Source organism: Hyaena hyaena, unplaced genomic scaffold, assembly GCF_003009895.1.
Source record: "Hyaena hyaena isolate Hyena2069 unplaced genomic scaffold, ASM300989v1 scaffold_0, whole genome shotgun sequence".
In the NCBI taxonomy this organism is placed as follows: domain Eukaryota; kingdom Metazoa; phylum Chordata; class Mammalia; order Carnivora; family Hyaenidae; genus Hyaena; species Hyaena hyaena.
Genome location: NW_024080632.1, coordinates 6,793,342 through 6,809,708, shown reverse-complemented (window position 1 = coordinate 6,809,708; position 16,367 = coordinate 6,793,342). Strand labels below are relative to the sequence as shown.

Below are 16,367 nucleotides of genomic sequence, written 5' to 3'. Positions count from 1 at the left end.
TGTGATGTAGCGACACCAACCCTAGTCTAAGGATAAGCAAAGCAAGGTCCCACAGCTAGGAAATGTCTCTCCCACAGCTCCGCCGACACAGGGTCATGGCCAGGGCCGTGCCCGCCTCCTCTGGGGCCGTTGTGGGGAGACCTTGACCTTGGGCCGAACCTGCCGGTACCAGTGCTTCACCAATCGGATCAGACTCTTGAGCTTGGTGGGGCGAGAGGCGATGAAGTCCCGCTGCAGCTCCGTGAAGCAGGTGGAGAACTCGCCCGCGTTGTTGTAGCTGTGGATGAGGTCGACGTAGACTTCAGAGCCAGGCCTGCTGCTGGGGTCCAGCTGGCCTGGGGATGGGGGGCGGCGGGGGGAAAGGCTGCCATCAGTCCATTTCCCAGAACCCTCCTGGGGCCAAGGGAGAAAGGACTTCCTCCTTGGGCCATTCCCGCATGGCGGTCTGGGACCCACGGCGGTGGGAGGGGAGCACAGAGGATGTCAGCTGGGACCCTGCGTTAAAGCCCTGATGGGAATCTTATTTTCCTTCCTGCCCCCTTTCAACCCATCCAGTTAGCGGTCATGAGGAAGTCTCAGCTGGGTGCTAACACATCTTTAGCGGCCCCTGGACATTTGCTCGTCCCTCTCTAACAAAGGGAGGGTGTCTGTCTTTGAGCCTCCTGTAGGGACTAGGGCTGCATGTGGTGAGCGGACGTCACTCTCTGGCTTCATTCAAGGCATTCCTTGATTTTCACGCATTGCTGCTTTCCGAACTGAGGGAGGCTGTAGATTCAGATATATTTCTGGATGAGAAATCTATTTCCCGTTACTTGTTCCCCAAACCTCAGGAGCCAAATACATTCAAATGTACTTGGGGGATGTCTTTGCTCTGCAAACCTTCCAACGCCATCTCAGAACTGAACAGACATAAAGGGATTTGTGTTTGTTTCGTTCAGGGATTTGTCCTTGGTGCTATGGGAAAGAGGCTGGACACACACTCGGTGCCTCTATTAAATGAATGATCCTCTGGGTCTGTGGAAGGAAGAGGAGGGGGTGCACAAATCTTCGAAGCTGGGAGTGCGTGGAGACACTCCCATACTCGTGTTGTCAGGTGAAGACACTGACGCTCGAGGTAGGGGATTCCCTTGCTCAAGGTCATCCATCATGCTGAGATGAGGAGCCAGCCCAGGGCCACCGCTAGATCACACAGAGCTGTTGTCCAGACACTTTGCAGGAAAGTGGCGAGAAATGTACATATGTACCATGCCTACCCTGTGAACATGCGTGGTGTGGTTGTACGGTGCACAACCTCTACTACTGTCCCTGGCAGCCCTGCCTCCGCTTTTCCCCTTCTCAGGACTATGCTTGGGTAGCTCACCTAAGGCGTTAAAGGCTGGCAGCACGTCGAAGTCCACACTCTGATCCAGCATCGTCTGGGACATCAGGGAGAAGCTCAAAACGCGGGAATTCTCCCACTTGGAGATCTCAAACTTCACCTCGAATTGCATCTCCTGCTGACACGCCTCCAGCTGGGCTCGGATCTCTGAGATGATCTCAGCCCGCCTATTCCCTTGTTCGGTGAACTGGCTGAAGCAACTGAGGAACACCACCAGGTCAGCATCCGAGCGGCCTTGCAGAGCCGTGCCTTTGGCTAGAGAGCCGCCCTGGGGGCGACATGGAGGCGGCTTAAGCCTTACAGGACTGTGTGATGTCCTCCTGCTGGGGCCTGGGGGTCAGGGACTTGCTGTGTGACCTTGGGCAAGTCACCCAACCTCTGTGTCTTACCTCTTTAATATGCGGTTAATACATAGTATGGTTGCGGTGTGAGATGTTGAGTTTAAACCCTTCAACTAATGCAAACAGTTCTCATTCCATCAAGTTTGAGGGCGGGGAGGGATTTGAGAGATTTATTTATTTATTTGACCTGTGGTTCTCAAGCCTGTTTGTACCAGGAGAGCTTTAAAAACTGACTGATTATGGCTCCTGTGCCCTGTGACTGTGACTTAATTGGCCTGGGAGGGGGACAGGGCATCCATCAAATTTTTAAAAGTCTCCTTGTGATTCTAAGTGAAGCCACGGCTGACAACCCCGTGAGCCAGGTTATCATCTTTAAGTGGTAAGGATGAAGAAGGTAAGGATCAGAGGGGGGAAGGTATTTGCCTGGGGCCACACAGCAAATCACCAGGCCTAGGACTTTTCATTGGCTGACTCTGTGCTGATAATCTTCTAGAGCTAACCTGGGTCTCACTTGTGATTTCAGTTGTGGACTGAGATTGTATCCGGTGCAGTGGGTAATGTGACTTTTCACACACCCCTAGCATCCCTTCTGCCTTCTAGGATTAGCATCCTGGTTTTCTTTGGGGGAATCACTTCTCCCCCACAATCAGGTCCACGTGGAGCTGACTCGATCATATGAGCCAGGCCTGGCTGGTCAGAGCATGGTGTCGCCCTAGCTTCAGTGATTAGTTTGGGGATGAGTATATAACCTGAGTCACCACAATGAGACTCAATTGCAAGACTTATTTGAATTTTGAGAAAAAAGAATCCCCCTTTCTGGAAGCTTAGAGATGCCAAGAACCATCACATGGAAAGGACCTGTCCAAAACAGAAGACAGCAGAGCTAAGAAGCTGAGTCCTGATGATTCTGCATAGGCTCCTGGATCTGGCTGTACCTGATGGCCGATCTACTCCAGGGCTTTACATTTACATCAACCAATATATTTCTTTTGTTCCCCCTTTTGAGTTGGCTGTCACAAGCAACCAAAAGAGATTTGTTGGGCACATCTGGGTGCTCCCACAGCCACCCACCTACAGCCATGTTCTAGTTTCTCTTCCATGTTCAGCCTTGTGCTGATTGTTGTACGGACCGCAGATGTGGCTCAGGCCTGGCCCTGGCCTGGGAGAGATCACCAGCCTGCAGGACCCTCCTTGCCCACAGCTCTCTGGGGACTTACCTTGACCACCTTGAGCACTTTGATGGGAGAATTCCGGAAGCAGTTTTCCTTCAGGAACGAGCAGATGGTATTGACAGCCTTGTTCACCTGAGCCAAGAAGTGGCGGCTGGGCTGCAGAAATTCACTGATGAACTTGTCAAGGTCCCCAGCTGGGGTCTGGTGAAGGAGAGCGGGCTACGGAGAGAATCCAGGCGGGGCCAGCGTGAGACGGGCTTCCCTATGAATGCCCAGGCCCTGACTCTCGACATCCTATGAGGATGAGACCCCTCCCCCCCACTATCTCCCATATCCCTTTTGCTTCTCAGCTGGTTGGCAGGTCTTTGTGGTGGCGTCAGAAGGACCTGAGTTCAAGTTCTGGTTCCACCACCCACACACAGCCTTGGTTTCCCCATCTTTACATGGGGGCGATCACAAGACCCATGCCTCACCGGCCGGCCCTGAGCATTAAGCACTGGTTATGAGATCCTGCTGAAAAGTAGTAAATGCAATAAAATCATACCCCTTTGGAAGCTGGCTATCGTCTGAGGGGGGGTTCCCTAGAAGCAGAACCGCTGTTGGGGGTTCTCGTGCGTGGATAAACGGGAGCAGTGCCGGCAGATGAAGGGGAGTGAGGCAAGCAGGAGAGGGAGGGAGAAGGAGCCAAGCAAGGCTCCAGCTGGAGAAAGCTCTCTCCCGATCCCACCGGGAACTCTGGACTAAGAATTGCATCACAGAGCTGGGCTCGCCTTACAACAAGGGTGGGCTTTTTGTGCCCCATGTCACTGAAGCACTGGCTGGCACGGAATGACAGGTGACCCTGCTGTGAGCCGGCGGCGGCAAACACTCCCAGCGGCAGGGCAAGGGGGTCTGGGAGGGGGCACCAGCAGCATCCACCACCCCGGGACCCCCCTCTTACCATCACATCCCAGGGCTGCACAGACGTCCCCTGTCTATTCCTAAAGCAGGCCTGTGTCCCCAGAGCTGCGGCTTCCTGGGCCAACAGCTCCCAGCTGCCCTGGCCCACATTCCAGGTGGGGTCAGCAGGGTCCAGGAGCAGGGGCCTGGGGGGCAGAGTGGATGGGCGGGCAGGTGGGGAAGGTGGGAATCAGTGAAGAGCAAGGGGGGTGGGAGGAACCAGGATAGGGTGGGGGTGCTGGGGAGAAGGAGGAGAGCGTCAGGACCTTAGGGCTGTGGCCCAGTCTCTCCCAAGCACAGTAGGGTTCCCACCTGGCCGCCTCCGTCAGGAAGGTATTGGGTGACCCCTCAATTTCAGAAACGGTATTTTATTGTGTTAATGAAACTGGCTCTGGCTTCTTTGGGGGCTCCTTGTGTCCATACATCTTCAGCAAAGAGTCCAGAAGGAAGTAGAGCGAGGAGTGGGGTTGGGGCCCCTAGATCCCAGCCTAGATGGCTCCTGGATGCGATGACTCCAGGGTGACCGTGGGGGGAGGGGAAGGGATGATGTGGGGGCATCGGGGGTCCGCACCTGGGTTTCTGAAGCTGGCCGAGAAGCTGTGTCCTGATAGCTGGGTCCTCAAAGTTATAGTTGACCGTCCAGTAGACACAGAGCCTCTGGTGCTGCTGGACCAGCCCTAGGACCGTCTTTAGGCCTTCCGCCATGTTGAAAGAATCTTCCCCGCAGCCCTGTTCCCAGGCGAAGATGGTCAGGAGCTCCAGGGCGTAGACAGGGGGCAGGGAGGCTGAGGCTGGCTGCCGTCCTTTGTTCTGAGCTGCGACCTAGGTCACCCAAAGCCAATCAAAGAATGAGTGGAGGTGGGCACCCACGATGTGCTAAGCATGGCCCTGTGTACTTGGAGGGGGAGGGGAATATAAAAACAACACGCATATCATTTTGCCGGACCAAATAAAACCCTTTTTGTTTTACAGGTGGATACACAGAGGTCTGGGAGCGGGCATGGGTAGGGACTTGTCCAAGGTCACCCAGTGAGACCAAGAGTCTCAGACTTGATCTTTGCCCAGAGTCTCTCCATCAAGGGTGTAGGGGACGGTTGTACAAGAATGGGGGCTGCCATATGTTCAGCTTGGCATCCCAACATCTGGCACAACAGTGACGTTAGCGACAGTGGGTGCTCAGCAGATGATTGTTGAATGAGTACAGGAAAGCGAGTGCATTTAGATGAGTGTTTCTGGTGAAGGAGCCCTCGAGGAGGCTCGGCGTTTATGTAGTACAACTTGCACACAAGACAGTGATGGTGGACACAAGACATTGATGGTGGAACAGCATAAGCTAGGGCTTAGGGATGGGCAAGAACAGGGACTCCATTAGCTGTGCGACAAGTGATGAGAAACTGATGAGCTAGAGATGGAGGGTGAACCCCAGCCACAAGAAATCAGCATTTGGAGCTGGATGGAGAAAATGATTTTCTTTCAGTCAGGGACTTCCGGTCTGCACAGGAAGTGGAGGATGGGAGAGGTGGGCCTTCTACTTGGGATGGCCAATAAAAAGTGAAGGAAGGGAGACGTCTGCCCAGGGAAGGAGCTGATTGGCTGAGGCAGTCGCCACGACAGCAGCTACTTCCTGGGAGGAGCGAAGGGGTATGGAGGCCTCACCTGGTAGTACCAGTGCTTCACGAGCAGGATCAGGTTCTTCAGCTTGGTTGGGCGAGTGTTCACAAAGTTCCTCCGCAGCTCTGCGAAGCAGGCCGCGTGCTCGCCTCCCCGGCAGCCGCTGTCGAGGAGGCTGGAGTAGACCCCGGGCGCAGGCTTGGCGCCCGAGCAGAGCTGCCCTGCGGAAATTTGAAATACTCTGAATGCGTAGCTCTGAGAAAGACAGCAGCGTGTCCCAACCCGGCCACTCACCAGCCTTTATGAATATTTTAATGTTAATTACATCGCACTGCTATGCTTTTTTTTTTTTTTTTTTTTTTTTTTTTTTTTTTTTTTTTTAAAGCACCAAATATGTGCTGGGTGCTTTTCGGTAATTTTCACCAATCCACCCAATAATTGGAAGGTGGGCGATCTCGACCCCAGACAAGCTGCGTCGCATAGCGGGTAAGGGAATTCGTCTCCAAGACACGGGCTGGAGGCACCCCTCACCCACGGCATCAAAGACGGGCAGCAGGCTCACGTCCACCCGGCTTTCTGGGGCCTGGGACACCAGCTGCAAGTGCAATGCCTCGGGCGCGGTCTGCTCAGGAAAACTGAGGCTCCGGCCGGGGACTGGGTCCTGCCACCAGGATTCCAGCTGTGCCCGCATCTCATCAAGGATCTCCCGGCGGCGGGCCCTTTGGTCCCCGTAGTCCTTGAAGCAGTTGAGGAAAATGACGAGTTCGATGTCACAGTAGCCCCTCAGGTCTGTGCCCCGGCCAAATGAGCCCCCCTGCAGAGGATGGAACATCTCAGACCCATGGCTGTCCCTGAGCTCAGGAATCAGACTATGACCCCAGCCGCTGTACCCCCACTGCAGCCCCGACACCACTATGTCACTGATGGTGGGTCCAGGGACCCCGTGACAGAGGCGACTGCACAGGCCCTGTGACCTCTGACTCTTAGAAGCCTGGCAGAGTCAGATTACGTCTGTCTGCACCTGCCTCTTGACCCTCCGCCGCACAAAGTCAGACCAACATGCAGCAGGAGAAAATGGGGGGTGTAGTCAGGGGGACAGTGATTAATGTGCTTAGCTGAACATCTGCAGCACTTACTGCACATCTGGACCACACATGGCACGTTGCAGTCCCAGGGCCAATGGAGCCTGTGGATGTGCTCTGCTGGCCTGTTTCCACCCAGCCACCCACCCACCCACCCATCCATCCACCCACCCATCCACCCATCCAACACATTTTTTGAGCACTCACATGTGGCAAGATATCGGGAGTACATAAAAGTTACCTGTTCTCCTGGAACTTACATTGTAGCAGGGGGAGAGGAGGGAGGGACAGTCAGCAAACCACAGCCCCCAGAAAGCGCTCAGGGCCGTGTGGAGGCAAATAAAGCAGTAAGGGGATGGGGTGTGGGTGTGGAAGGGAGGTTGAGGTTGTGAACTCAACAGTCTGGCCTCCGTGAGATTCTAGAGGACTTGGACCCCAGACTTAAAGGAGGGTGGGGGAAGCCAAGTGGAAGAGGGGGAGGTGGGATTCCAGAAAGAGAAACCAGTCAGTGCGGACTCTGGCCTGTGAGTTCAAGAAGCAGCCAGGAGCCAGTGTGGAGTAAGTGGGGTTCAGAGAAAGACCAGGGCCAGATCCTACGGGCCTCGAAGCTACTGTGCTCTGTGAACCCCTGGAGGGTCCTGAGCAGAGAAGGGGAGTGCTCTGTTAGTGGTTTAAAAAACTATCATTAAAAGAGACCCCCCCAGGGGCGCCTGGGTGGCTTAGTCGGTTGGGCGTCCGACTTTCGCTTGGGTCATGATCTCGCGGTTCGTGGGTTCGAGCCCCGCATCGGGCTCTGTGCTGACTGCCAGCTCGGAGCCTGGAGCCTGTTTCAGTCTGTGGCTCCCTCTCTCTCTGACCCTCCCCTGCTCACGCTGTCTCTCTCTCTCTCTCTCTCTCTCTCATAGAAATAAATAAAAAAAAAAAATTAAAAAAAAAAAAAAAAAGAGACCCCCCCCCAAAAGCTGGCAGTTTTATACCTCTGTCCAGCAAACTACCCCTCCGTGGATGCCCACCTGCCCTGCCAACCCTCGGTGGCACTGCTGTGGTTGCTTCCCCCTCCTCACTGTGGTGCCCCAAGACGGTACCATCGGCGTCCCCACCCACCGACTTACCTTGCTGACTCTGGACGCCCTGTGGACACACTTCTCGCGGAGGCAATGCAAGATGGCATCGATGGCCTTGCTGACCTTCTTCTGGAACTCAGGGTTCGGTTTCAGGTGGTCCTGGATGAAGCGGTCCAGGTCCTTGGTGCTGATGCGAGACAGATCCAAGGCCACCCCCAGAGTACAGGGCGAGGCGGTGGCTGTCCCTGAGGGGCCGGGAGCCGGGCGTGAGGGCAGCCCGCTCCTGGGGCGCATGGCATTGAGACGGTTGCTGTCCTCAGGTGCCCTCTGGGCAGGGTCTCGCTGGATGGGGTGGTCTAAACCTGAGCAGCCAGCACGTGGAAGGCCCTGGAAGTTTGTTGAAGGAGGCATCTTACAAGCGGAAAGGTTTCTCCAGCCCTTCTTTTGCCAACCCCCTCCCATCGTACAGTCAGGGTGACAGAGAGAGAGGGAAAGTTAAGAAGGTCACCACTAGCGCATAAGGCGCCTTTGTGCAGATTAGAAAAAGGTGCCCTTCCAAAGGGCATAAATTTATCCAAAGGGATAAATTATAAAAAGGTGCTCTGTGCTGGGCGGACACTGTGATAAGCAGACGATAACAGCGCCAACAGATAGGCTCCTCCAACAGCCTTAGCTTGGTGATCCGGCTGTTTTACATGCCTGCAGCCCCCACTTGTCAACTCTGTCCCACAGCCCATGGCCCCAGCACACAGTAGATGCTCAGGAAACACGGAGTCCATGAATTAGGTGTGGTTTTACATCTAACAGGGATCCCGGGAGCCCCTCACTTACGGGCCCCTCCCAGGGCTGCACAGCACCACCTGCCGCCTGCAGAAAACACGGGTGCCCAGAGCAAGACTCTGCCTCTTGGGCCAGCAGATCCCAATGCCACACTGCTCCGTTCCCTACATCCCACGTGGGGTCAGCCGGGTCCAGGATCACCGGCCTGCAAACCCAGAGGGACAGGAAGGTTCTGGTTAGCAAGATGGTCAAGATCAGGGGCACCTGGTTCCAATTCCAGCTCTTCTACTTTCCAGCTGTGTGACCTAGGGTGGATGACTTACCTTCTCTGAGCCTCAGTTACCCTTGGTGGGCTGTTGCGGGGTGGGGATTAAACTGGAGTAATGATCCTCAACTCTGGCTGCACGTGAGAATCATCAGCTAAGGAGGATCCACCCGCAGGACTCGGAGTTACCCCCATGACTTAGCACATTTTATTCCTACGTATGTATCTAACAGTGTGTCCACACCAAAATGCACGTATGAGACTGTTCAGTCAGACTTATGGTCACAGCCCCCGAGCAGAAACACCTGAATGTCAGCGAGGAGCGGAATGGAAAGCATACTGTGATAAATTCACGCAATGCAAACACTAAGCTCGGCCACAGAAAACAGTAACGATGATAAACAAGTATGCGCAACTGTATGGATGAATCTTGAAAACTTAACGCTGAGAAAGAGATGCCAGACAAGACACGAAAGTATGTGCCATGTCAGTCTGCTTTGGTAAGATTTTAAAATAGGGACTGTAATGGTAACAGAATAGGGGTCACCTTTGGAATGTCACTGACTGGGAGAGATAAAAGGAAAGTTCCTGAGGTGCTGGAAATATCCTCCCTTGATCTGGTGGTCTTTTCACAGGTATGTCCACTTTGTAGAAACGCACCACAATATGCACGTTGGATGAATATGCTGTATGTCGCTAAAATGTTCACATGTAAAATATGTTCACACAAGAAAAATCTTTTTTTTAATGTTTATTTTTGAAAGAGAGAGAGAGCACGCACTAGCAGGGGAGGGGCAGAAAGAGAGGGAGACACAGAATTCAGAGCAAGCTCCAGGCTCTGAGCTGTCAGCACAGAGCCTGACATAGGTCTCAAACTCACGAACCGCGAGATCATGACCTGAGCCAAAGTTGCCGCTTTAACCGACTGAGCCCTCCAGGTGCCTCTTAGAAAAATCTTTTAAAAACTGCCCCCAAAGGGGCGCCTGGGTGGCTCAGTCAGTTAAGCGTCCGACTTCGGCTCAGGTCATGATCTCACGGTTCGTGGGTTCATGCCCCGCATCGGGCTCTGTGCTGACAGCTCAGAGCCTGGAGCCTGTTTCAGATTCCGTGTCTCCCTCTCTCTCTCTGACCCTGCCCTGCTCATGCTCTGTCTCAAAAAATAAGTAAACTATAAAAAGTTTTTTTTTAAACTCCCCCCAGTGACTGTAATTTCCCTCTGGGGCTGAATCCACTGAATTAGGAAGCGCACGCGCAGCGTGTGGCTTTGGTCCCCTCACAGGCCTCAGGAGAAGAGACCTGTTTTATCATTGCTAATTACCTCCCGCAGCCCCAGCCCGAGCCCAGGAGAGCAGGTGGGGAGCGCTGGGACGTACCTGGGTCTCTCAAGCTGGTACCGCAAGAAGCGTCTGACCACAGGGTCCTCGAAGCCGTAGTTGAGGGTCCAGAAAACACACAGATGCCGATACTGCTGGATCAGGCCCAGGACGGTCCGGAGGCCTTGGGCCAGGCTGAAGGCTTCCTTCCCACAGCCCTGTTCCCAGGCGAAGATGGTCAGCAGCTCCAGGGCGTAGACTGGAGGCAGCTTCTCCCTGCTCACCTCCTCCCTGCACACCTGTGAGGGCGGGGAGGGGAGGGGAAAGAGAGCGCTCCCTTGGAGAGCTTTGCTGGACCTCTCAGTCTCTGGGGGGCTCAGTCTCTGGGGGACCAGAGCCCACAGGGACGCAGATTAAACCTGGGATGAGATGTCGTGTTCCAAGAACAACCTGATATTTAACCGCCCTCCCTCCTGGAGCTTTGGCAACGCCGCGGGCTTATGTGAGATTCAAGCCTCTAGGATTGGGGAGCAGTCAGAGAGAGGCCAGTGGGTGGGCAGTCTGAGGCTGTTACTCATCCTCCAAATGAGGGAATGGCAGAACTTCCCCAGGGTCACGCAGCAAGTCAGTGGCCAATCAAGAACTGGAATCCTGTATCTCCTCATGCCAGACTTGGTTTATGATGAGTGGTCCAACAGAAAGACCGAGCCGTGTGCCCAAAGATCTTGTGGGAGGGGGGTTCCCTCATCTCCAGCACAGGCTGGGCATCCCTTCTTCACTACACAACCGTCTATCAACAGACGTGAATGTTTCGGGGCAGGGGTCGTTCCTGAGGCTGAGGTGGGAAGTATGCAAATGCCACATTACTTCATACCCTGGACAGAACATTCCAGATTCAAAGCCCTGAGCCCACATGAAAAGAAAACCTTGAAGCCTTCTGGAAAAAAACATGGAAGAAGAATTTTAGAAAGTCAGGGGAGGCAAAACCTGCTTGCACAAGACACACCAAGTACAAATCACATGAGAAAAAGATGAACACACCTGATTACATTAACATCCAAACATTTCCTGGGACAAGGACCTATGAACAAAACGGAAGCACAAGCCTCGTAGTGGGGGAGTAGATTTGCATTATATTAACTCAGTAAGAATGAGCACCTGGAATATATGAAGAGCTCCAGCAAACCAACAATGAGAAAACGGCTAACCCTATAGAAAATAAGCAAGCGATATGAACAGGCAATTCCCATAAACAGGATGGCCACTAAACACAAGAAACTATTCTACCATGAAATCACAAATCCAAGCAGTCGTATGGCTGGGGCGAGGCCCCTCGGTAGCGGCCTTACCTGGCGGAACCAGTGCTTCACAAGCAGGATCAGGTTCTTCAGCTTGGTTGGGCGACCGTTCACAAAGCTCCTCCGCAGCTCTGCGAAGCAGGCCGCGTGCTCGCCCCCTTGGCAACCACTGCTGAGGAGGGTCGAGTAGATCTGGGGCCTGAGTTTGACATTGGAAGTGAGTGGTCCTGTGGGCGTGAAGTGCTGTAAGTCAGGAAGGGTTCCGAGGCCAGGGTGGAGAAACAGGAGAAGAAAGGGATGTGGTGGAGAGAGGTATCCACTAGCACGGGGGCTGGAGGATGAGGAAGAGAGCCTGGAGCCTCTGAGGGGGCAGGGAGGAAAGTTCTAGACCAGATGGAAGAGTCCCTTCCTTCCAAATGGCCAGGCAGCCCCCAGGGCCAGGCTGCATTCCAAGATGGTTAAATAGGAATGCTACGTCTGGCTGAATCGGGAGCACCCATAACCCGGCAATTCTCCCCTCCCTGAGGCTCCCTCAGGCAGCGCGAAAAAGCCACCTCACATACCTTTAATTAATTGGTGCCAGAGGGAAAGGAAACGGTGCTGGAGAAAATATAAGGCAAAGGATTCTGATGCCTTAGCAGTGATTGTTAATATTTTTTTAGTGCTTCTGACACGCCAGGCACTGTGCTGAAATTTCACACCGAGTGCCGCATCTCCCCACCAAAACACCATCAGGCAAGTATTCTAGACCTCATTTTACAGCTCAGGACGCTGAGGCACAGAGAAATTCAGTGCTTGAGGCACAGAGAAATTCAGTGCTCTGTCCAAAGCCATATAGCTGGCAAGCGACGGAGACAGAGTGGGACTTAAAGCTACGAACTTTGTAATAGGTGCCTTCCCCACCACCACTTCCAGTGGGCCTGGCCTGGGGAAAGGAAATGCTCTCTGTAATTTTCCGGGTTCCCGACATCGCTTATTTGCTGTGTGACTCTGGGTGAGTTACCGTCCATCTCTGTGCCTCAGTGCCCCTCTTAGTAAAAAGGAAGACAAGACAGGACGGACCTCACAGGTTTGTCCTGAGGAGTTAATGAGATGAAATACATCAGGTGCTTGGAATAGTCGAGCATTTAGTAAGCAGGAGCTATGTGTCGTCAGGGAACGTGAGCCCAGAGAGGGATACCGAGGCCACACAGCAGGTTGGTGGCAGGGCTAGGTGGAAACTCTGTCCTACTCCTAATGCTCTTGCCCCGGACCCTGGAATGGGTCAGGCACCCCTCACCCAGAACATCGAAGGCAGGCACCACGCTGACATCCATCCAGTTTTCGAGGTCTGCGGATGTCAGTCGGAACCGTAGGACCCTGGCCATGTCCTGCTTGGGGAACTCAAGGCTCAGACCGTAGTTGGGTCTCTGCCACCAAGATTGCAACCTGGCCCGCATCTCGTTGAGGATCTCTGCGCGGTGAACACGCTGATCCTCATAGCTCTTGAAGCAGTCGAGGAAGATGACGAGCTCCGAATCACAGCCGCCCCTCAGAGCTGTGCCCCGGCCAGAGGAACCGCCCTATGAAGCAAAAAATAATTCAGAATTCTGCACTCTTTGATTCTGGTGCCCAGAAGGGCTGGCAGGCCACGTGAGTGAACCAAGTGGGCTGCGTGGAGACCATGGCCACACCGCTGGCATTTGAAGCCATGCAGAAATGCAAGTCTAGGACAGCCAGCCTTGACTTTGCAAGAAAGGCATGTTTTATTTGTAAACCCAACTACTTCTAAATGTTGTCCACTAACTTCAAAAGGTTTTGTTAATTTAAAATTAAAAAAAAATTTTTTAGGGGTGCCGAGGTGGCTCAGTCGGTCAAGTGTCCAACTTCGGCTCAGGTCGTGATCTCACAGTTCGTGGGTTCGAGCCCCGCGCCGGGCTCTCTGCTGTCAGCACAGAGCCTGCCTCGGATCCTCTGTCTCCCTCTTTCTCTGCTTCCCCTTTCTCTCTCAAAAATAAACATTAAACTTTTTTTCATTAAAAATGTTGGTGAAACAAATTCTGGTTTGCAGAACACATGTTCTCGACTTCTGCCTGGGATCAGTTCAAAACCATGGTATGACTTGCTGAGCGTCTGGGACCTTTCTGACGGGTGTTTCTTTCTGCAAAGCTGTCAGAGGAGGACTTGGGAAGGAGATGCCCATGATCAGAGTCTCTCCTTGTGCCTGGAGCCCTGTTGAATGCCTGACACCTATAATCTCACTTCCAGGCAATCCCCCTGCTGTGGTTACACGTGGTTCCCCTAGGCAGTGAGGCTCAGGGCTGTGAAGTGAGTTAACACAGCCAGGAAAAGACGGGAACCAGGATTAGCCTTCCCAGGGCATCTCTCCCACCAAGCTGGGATCGCGAATTATCCCAATGGTATCAGTTTTTTGTTTTTGTTTTCCTTGCCAGCTCCTCACATCGGGGGCTGCCAGTAAATGTGGGGGGTAACAGGACAGAGCGGAGACGGATGTTCAGGATGTACACTGAACATTTCCTGCATGTTTTTTACATGATCATCTCAGCGAAGCTCTGTAACAAGCCTGAGAAGAAGGTACTGTTACTGCTCCCGCTTTACAAAGGAGGAAATGAGGAATCGAAAGCGGAGAAAGGTTGCTCGCCAACCCCTGGGCCAGAGAAGCACTGGACTTGGAGCCCGGGAGGTCAACTCAGAAGATCTGGCTCTAAGCCTACATTCTCCCTGCACTCCTTTCCATAGATTTATTCCCTTAAAAATAGTTTTTAGTGTGAATTGTTTCTAAGCCTATACAAAAGAAGAGCGGGTTTTAAGGAAGTCTTTTGCCACATTTGCTCCATTTATTTTTTTATTTAAAATTTTTTTAATGTTTACTTATTTTTGAGAGAGAGAGAGTATGAGCAGGGGAGGGGCAGAGAGAGGGAGACACAGAATCCAAAGCAGGCTCCAGGCTCTGAGCTGTCATCCCAGAGCCCAACATGGGGCTCAAACTCATGAACAGCGAGATCATGACCTGAGCTGAAGTCGGATAGTTAACCTACTGAGGCACCCAGGCGCCCCATCTCCTTATGTGATTTTTAAAGAAATTTCAGCCACTGTGTCATTCCCACCCCCACCCAACCCCCGCTTCCACTTTCATGGGCATCTTGAAAATAGCGATCCTCAATGGGGTAAGGGGTATATGTGTCTCGGGAGGGGGCGTGTGGCAATGCCAGAAGACAATTTTGGTGGTCACAGCTGGGGCAGGAGAGCCCCTTCATGTTGGCCCTGGGGGAGGGGTTCTTCTGACTACAGAGGTCTGCCACCCCCTTTTTTTGCTTTCTGGTCCAACTAGAAGCCCCAGGCTCATCTTGCACATTATTCCAGCCCTGGAACCGGCCATTTCTCCAAGGAGTCCTTTTAGCCAGCGAGCAGCATCTTAAGACTGGAATGTAGCTCATGGCTCTACCTGCTTGACCGCTGCCTCCTTAAAGCCTTGAATGATCAGATGGCCATAAGCTAAATTCAACCACAAGAGCTGTTCCAGGCTTTCCAAGAAAGTCAAGGATGCCAGAGCTTTAGAGATTCTTAAACTATGGCTCCAAAGAAATTCTTCCTGTCCACCTCAAAGGCAGAAATCTGTCTCCACATTTCGTAGGCTGCAAGTCCCTCCTTCTTTCCTACCTCCCAAGCTAAGACTGGGGGCTTGGAAACCACCAGCTGCTCTGGGGCCAGCCCTTGCTCGGTGTTTCCACCCCTTCCCTGAGCAGCTCCAAGCCCCTCGCCTCTACCCCAGCCAGGTTCCCCGGATACATTCCTGGAGTCTGAGCGGAGGATATAGTAGCTGGTGCCGGTCTCCTCCCTGAATCTGTGGGCATCCTGGGGTCACAGTGGAAGGGAGGCATTTAAATGACAAAAAGTGGCCTGGGGCAGTGGCTCACCCACAGCCAGTCCCAGTCTCCTCCCCCTTCATAAAACAAGGGCAATAATCCCTACCTCACTGAATGCGAGGATTAAGTGGAATGACTCGTGTAATGAGACAATGTTTATTGTTACTGGGTAGTTTCTCAGTAAATGAGGCTCTTACGGCCATTGGAGAATACTAGCGTTTCTTTTTTTTTTTTTTAATGTTTTTTATTTATTTCTGAGAGAGAGAGAGAGAGACAAAATGAGCAGGGGAGGGTCAGAGAGAGAGGGAAACAGAATTGGAAACAGGCTCCAGGCTCTGAACTAGCTGTCAGCACAGAGCCCAACGCAGGGCTTGAACCCACGAACCGTGAGATCATGACCTGAGCCGAAGTCAGACACTCAACCGACTGAGCCACCCAGGCGCCCCGAATACTAGCGGGTCTGCATCCTTAGGAGCAGGCATGGTGTGAGGGCTAGAGTCTGTTTGCATTGGGTAAATGACTGAGTGAGTAAGTGAATGAATGAATGAAGGGAGGAAGCCTGTAAGAGAGCACACAGATGCAAGAATCAGACAACGTGGCTTTGAATCTTGCCGGACCTCTTACAAGCTTGGACCCATTATTTCGTCTCCCCGTGCCTCAGTTTCCCATGTGTCAGCTGGGGTTAATCGTACCTACTTGGCCGGGCTGTGCTGTGCAGTGTGTTTCCAGGGCACTTAGAACAGCGCTAGCACATAGCAAGCATGCTTCCCAAGTGTCGAAGAAATGAATGAAAAGAGCCGATACTGGGGCGCCTGGGTGACTCATTGGGTTGAGCTTCCGACTTTGGCTCAGGTCATGATATCACAGTTTGTGAGTTCGAGCCCCGAGTCAGGCTCTGTGCTGACAGCTCGGAGCCTGGAGCCTGCTCGGATTTGTTGTCTCTTACTCTCTCTGGCCCTCTCCCACTTGTGCTCCCTGTCTCTCAAAAATAAATAAATGTAAAAAAAAATTGTAAAAAAAAAAAAAGAAAAGAGCCGATACTAACTGTCTTGGGCCACATCGCCCGCGGGAATGGATTGCTCCTATTTACAGGTGAGTTCCCCCCACGCCAGCCCCTGCTCCCTGAGCGGCGCCAGGTGAGTCCCCCCCACCCCCCGCCCCTGCCCCCTGAGCAGCGCCAGGTGAGTCCTCCCACCCCCACCTCCCCACCCCCCGTCCCGCCCCCTGAGCAGAGCCAGGTGAGTCCCCCCCCCCCCCC

General features: G+C 53.2%; 1 protein-coding gene across 1 annotated transcript; it reads right to left on the bottom strand.

Annotated features, from left to right (window-relative positions):
* Positions 1–8,091: 8,091 nt before the first annotated feature.
* LOC120222964 (2'-5'-oligoadenylate synthase 3-like) lies at positions 8,092–14,500 on the bottom strand. The gene is made up of 6 exons (XM_039221041.1): positions 14,357–14,500; positions 12,523–12,805; positions 11,295–11,470; positions 10,006–10,328; positions 8,419–8,572; positions 8,092–8,097 (listed from the first exon to the last, which is right to left on the bottom strand). Exons 1-6 carry the CDS (start codon positions 14,498–14,500, stop codon positions 8,092–8,094), a joined length of 1,086 nt encoding a protein of 361 aa, XP_039076972.1.
* Between the last annotated feature and the right edge of the window lie 1,867 nt (positions 14,501–16,367).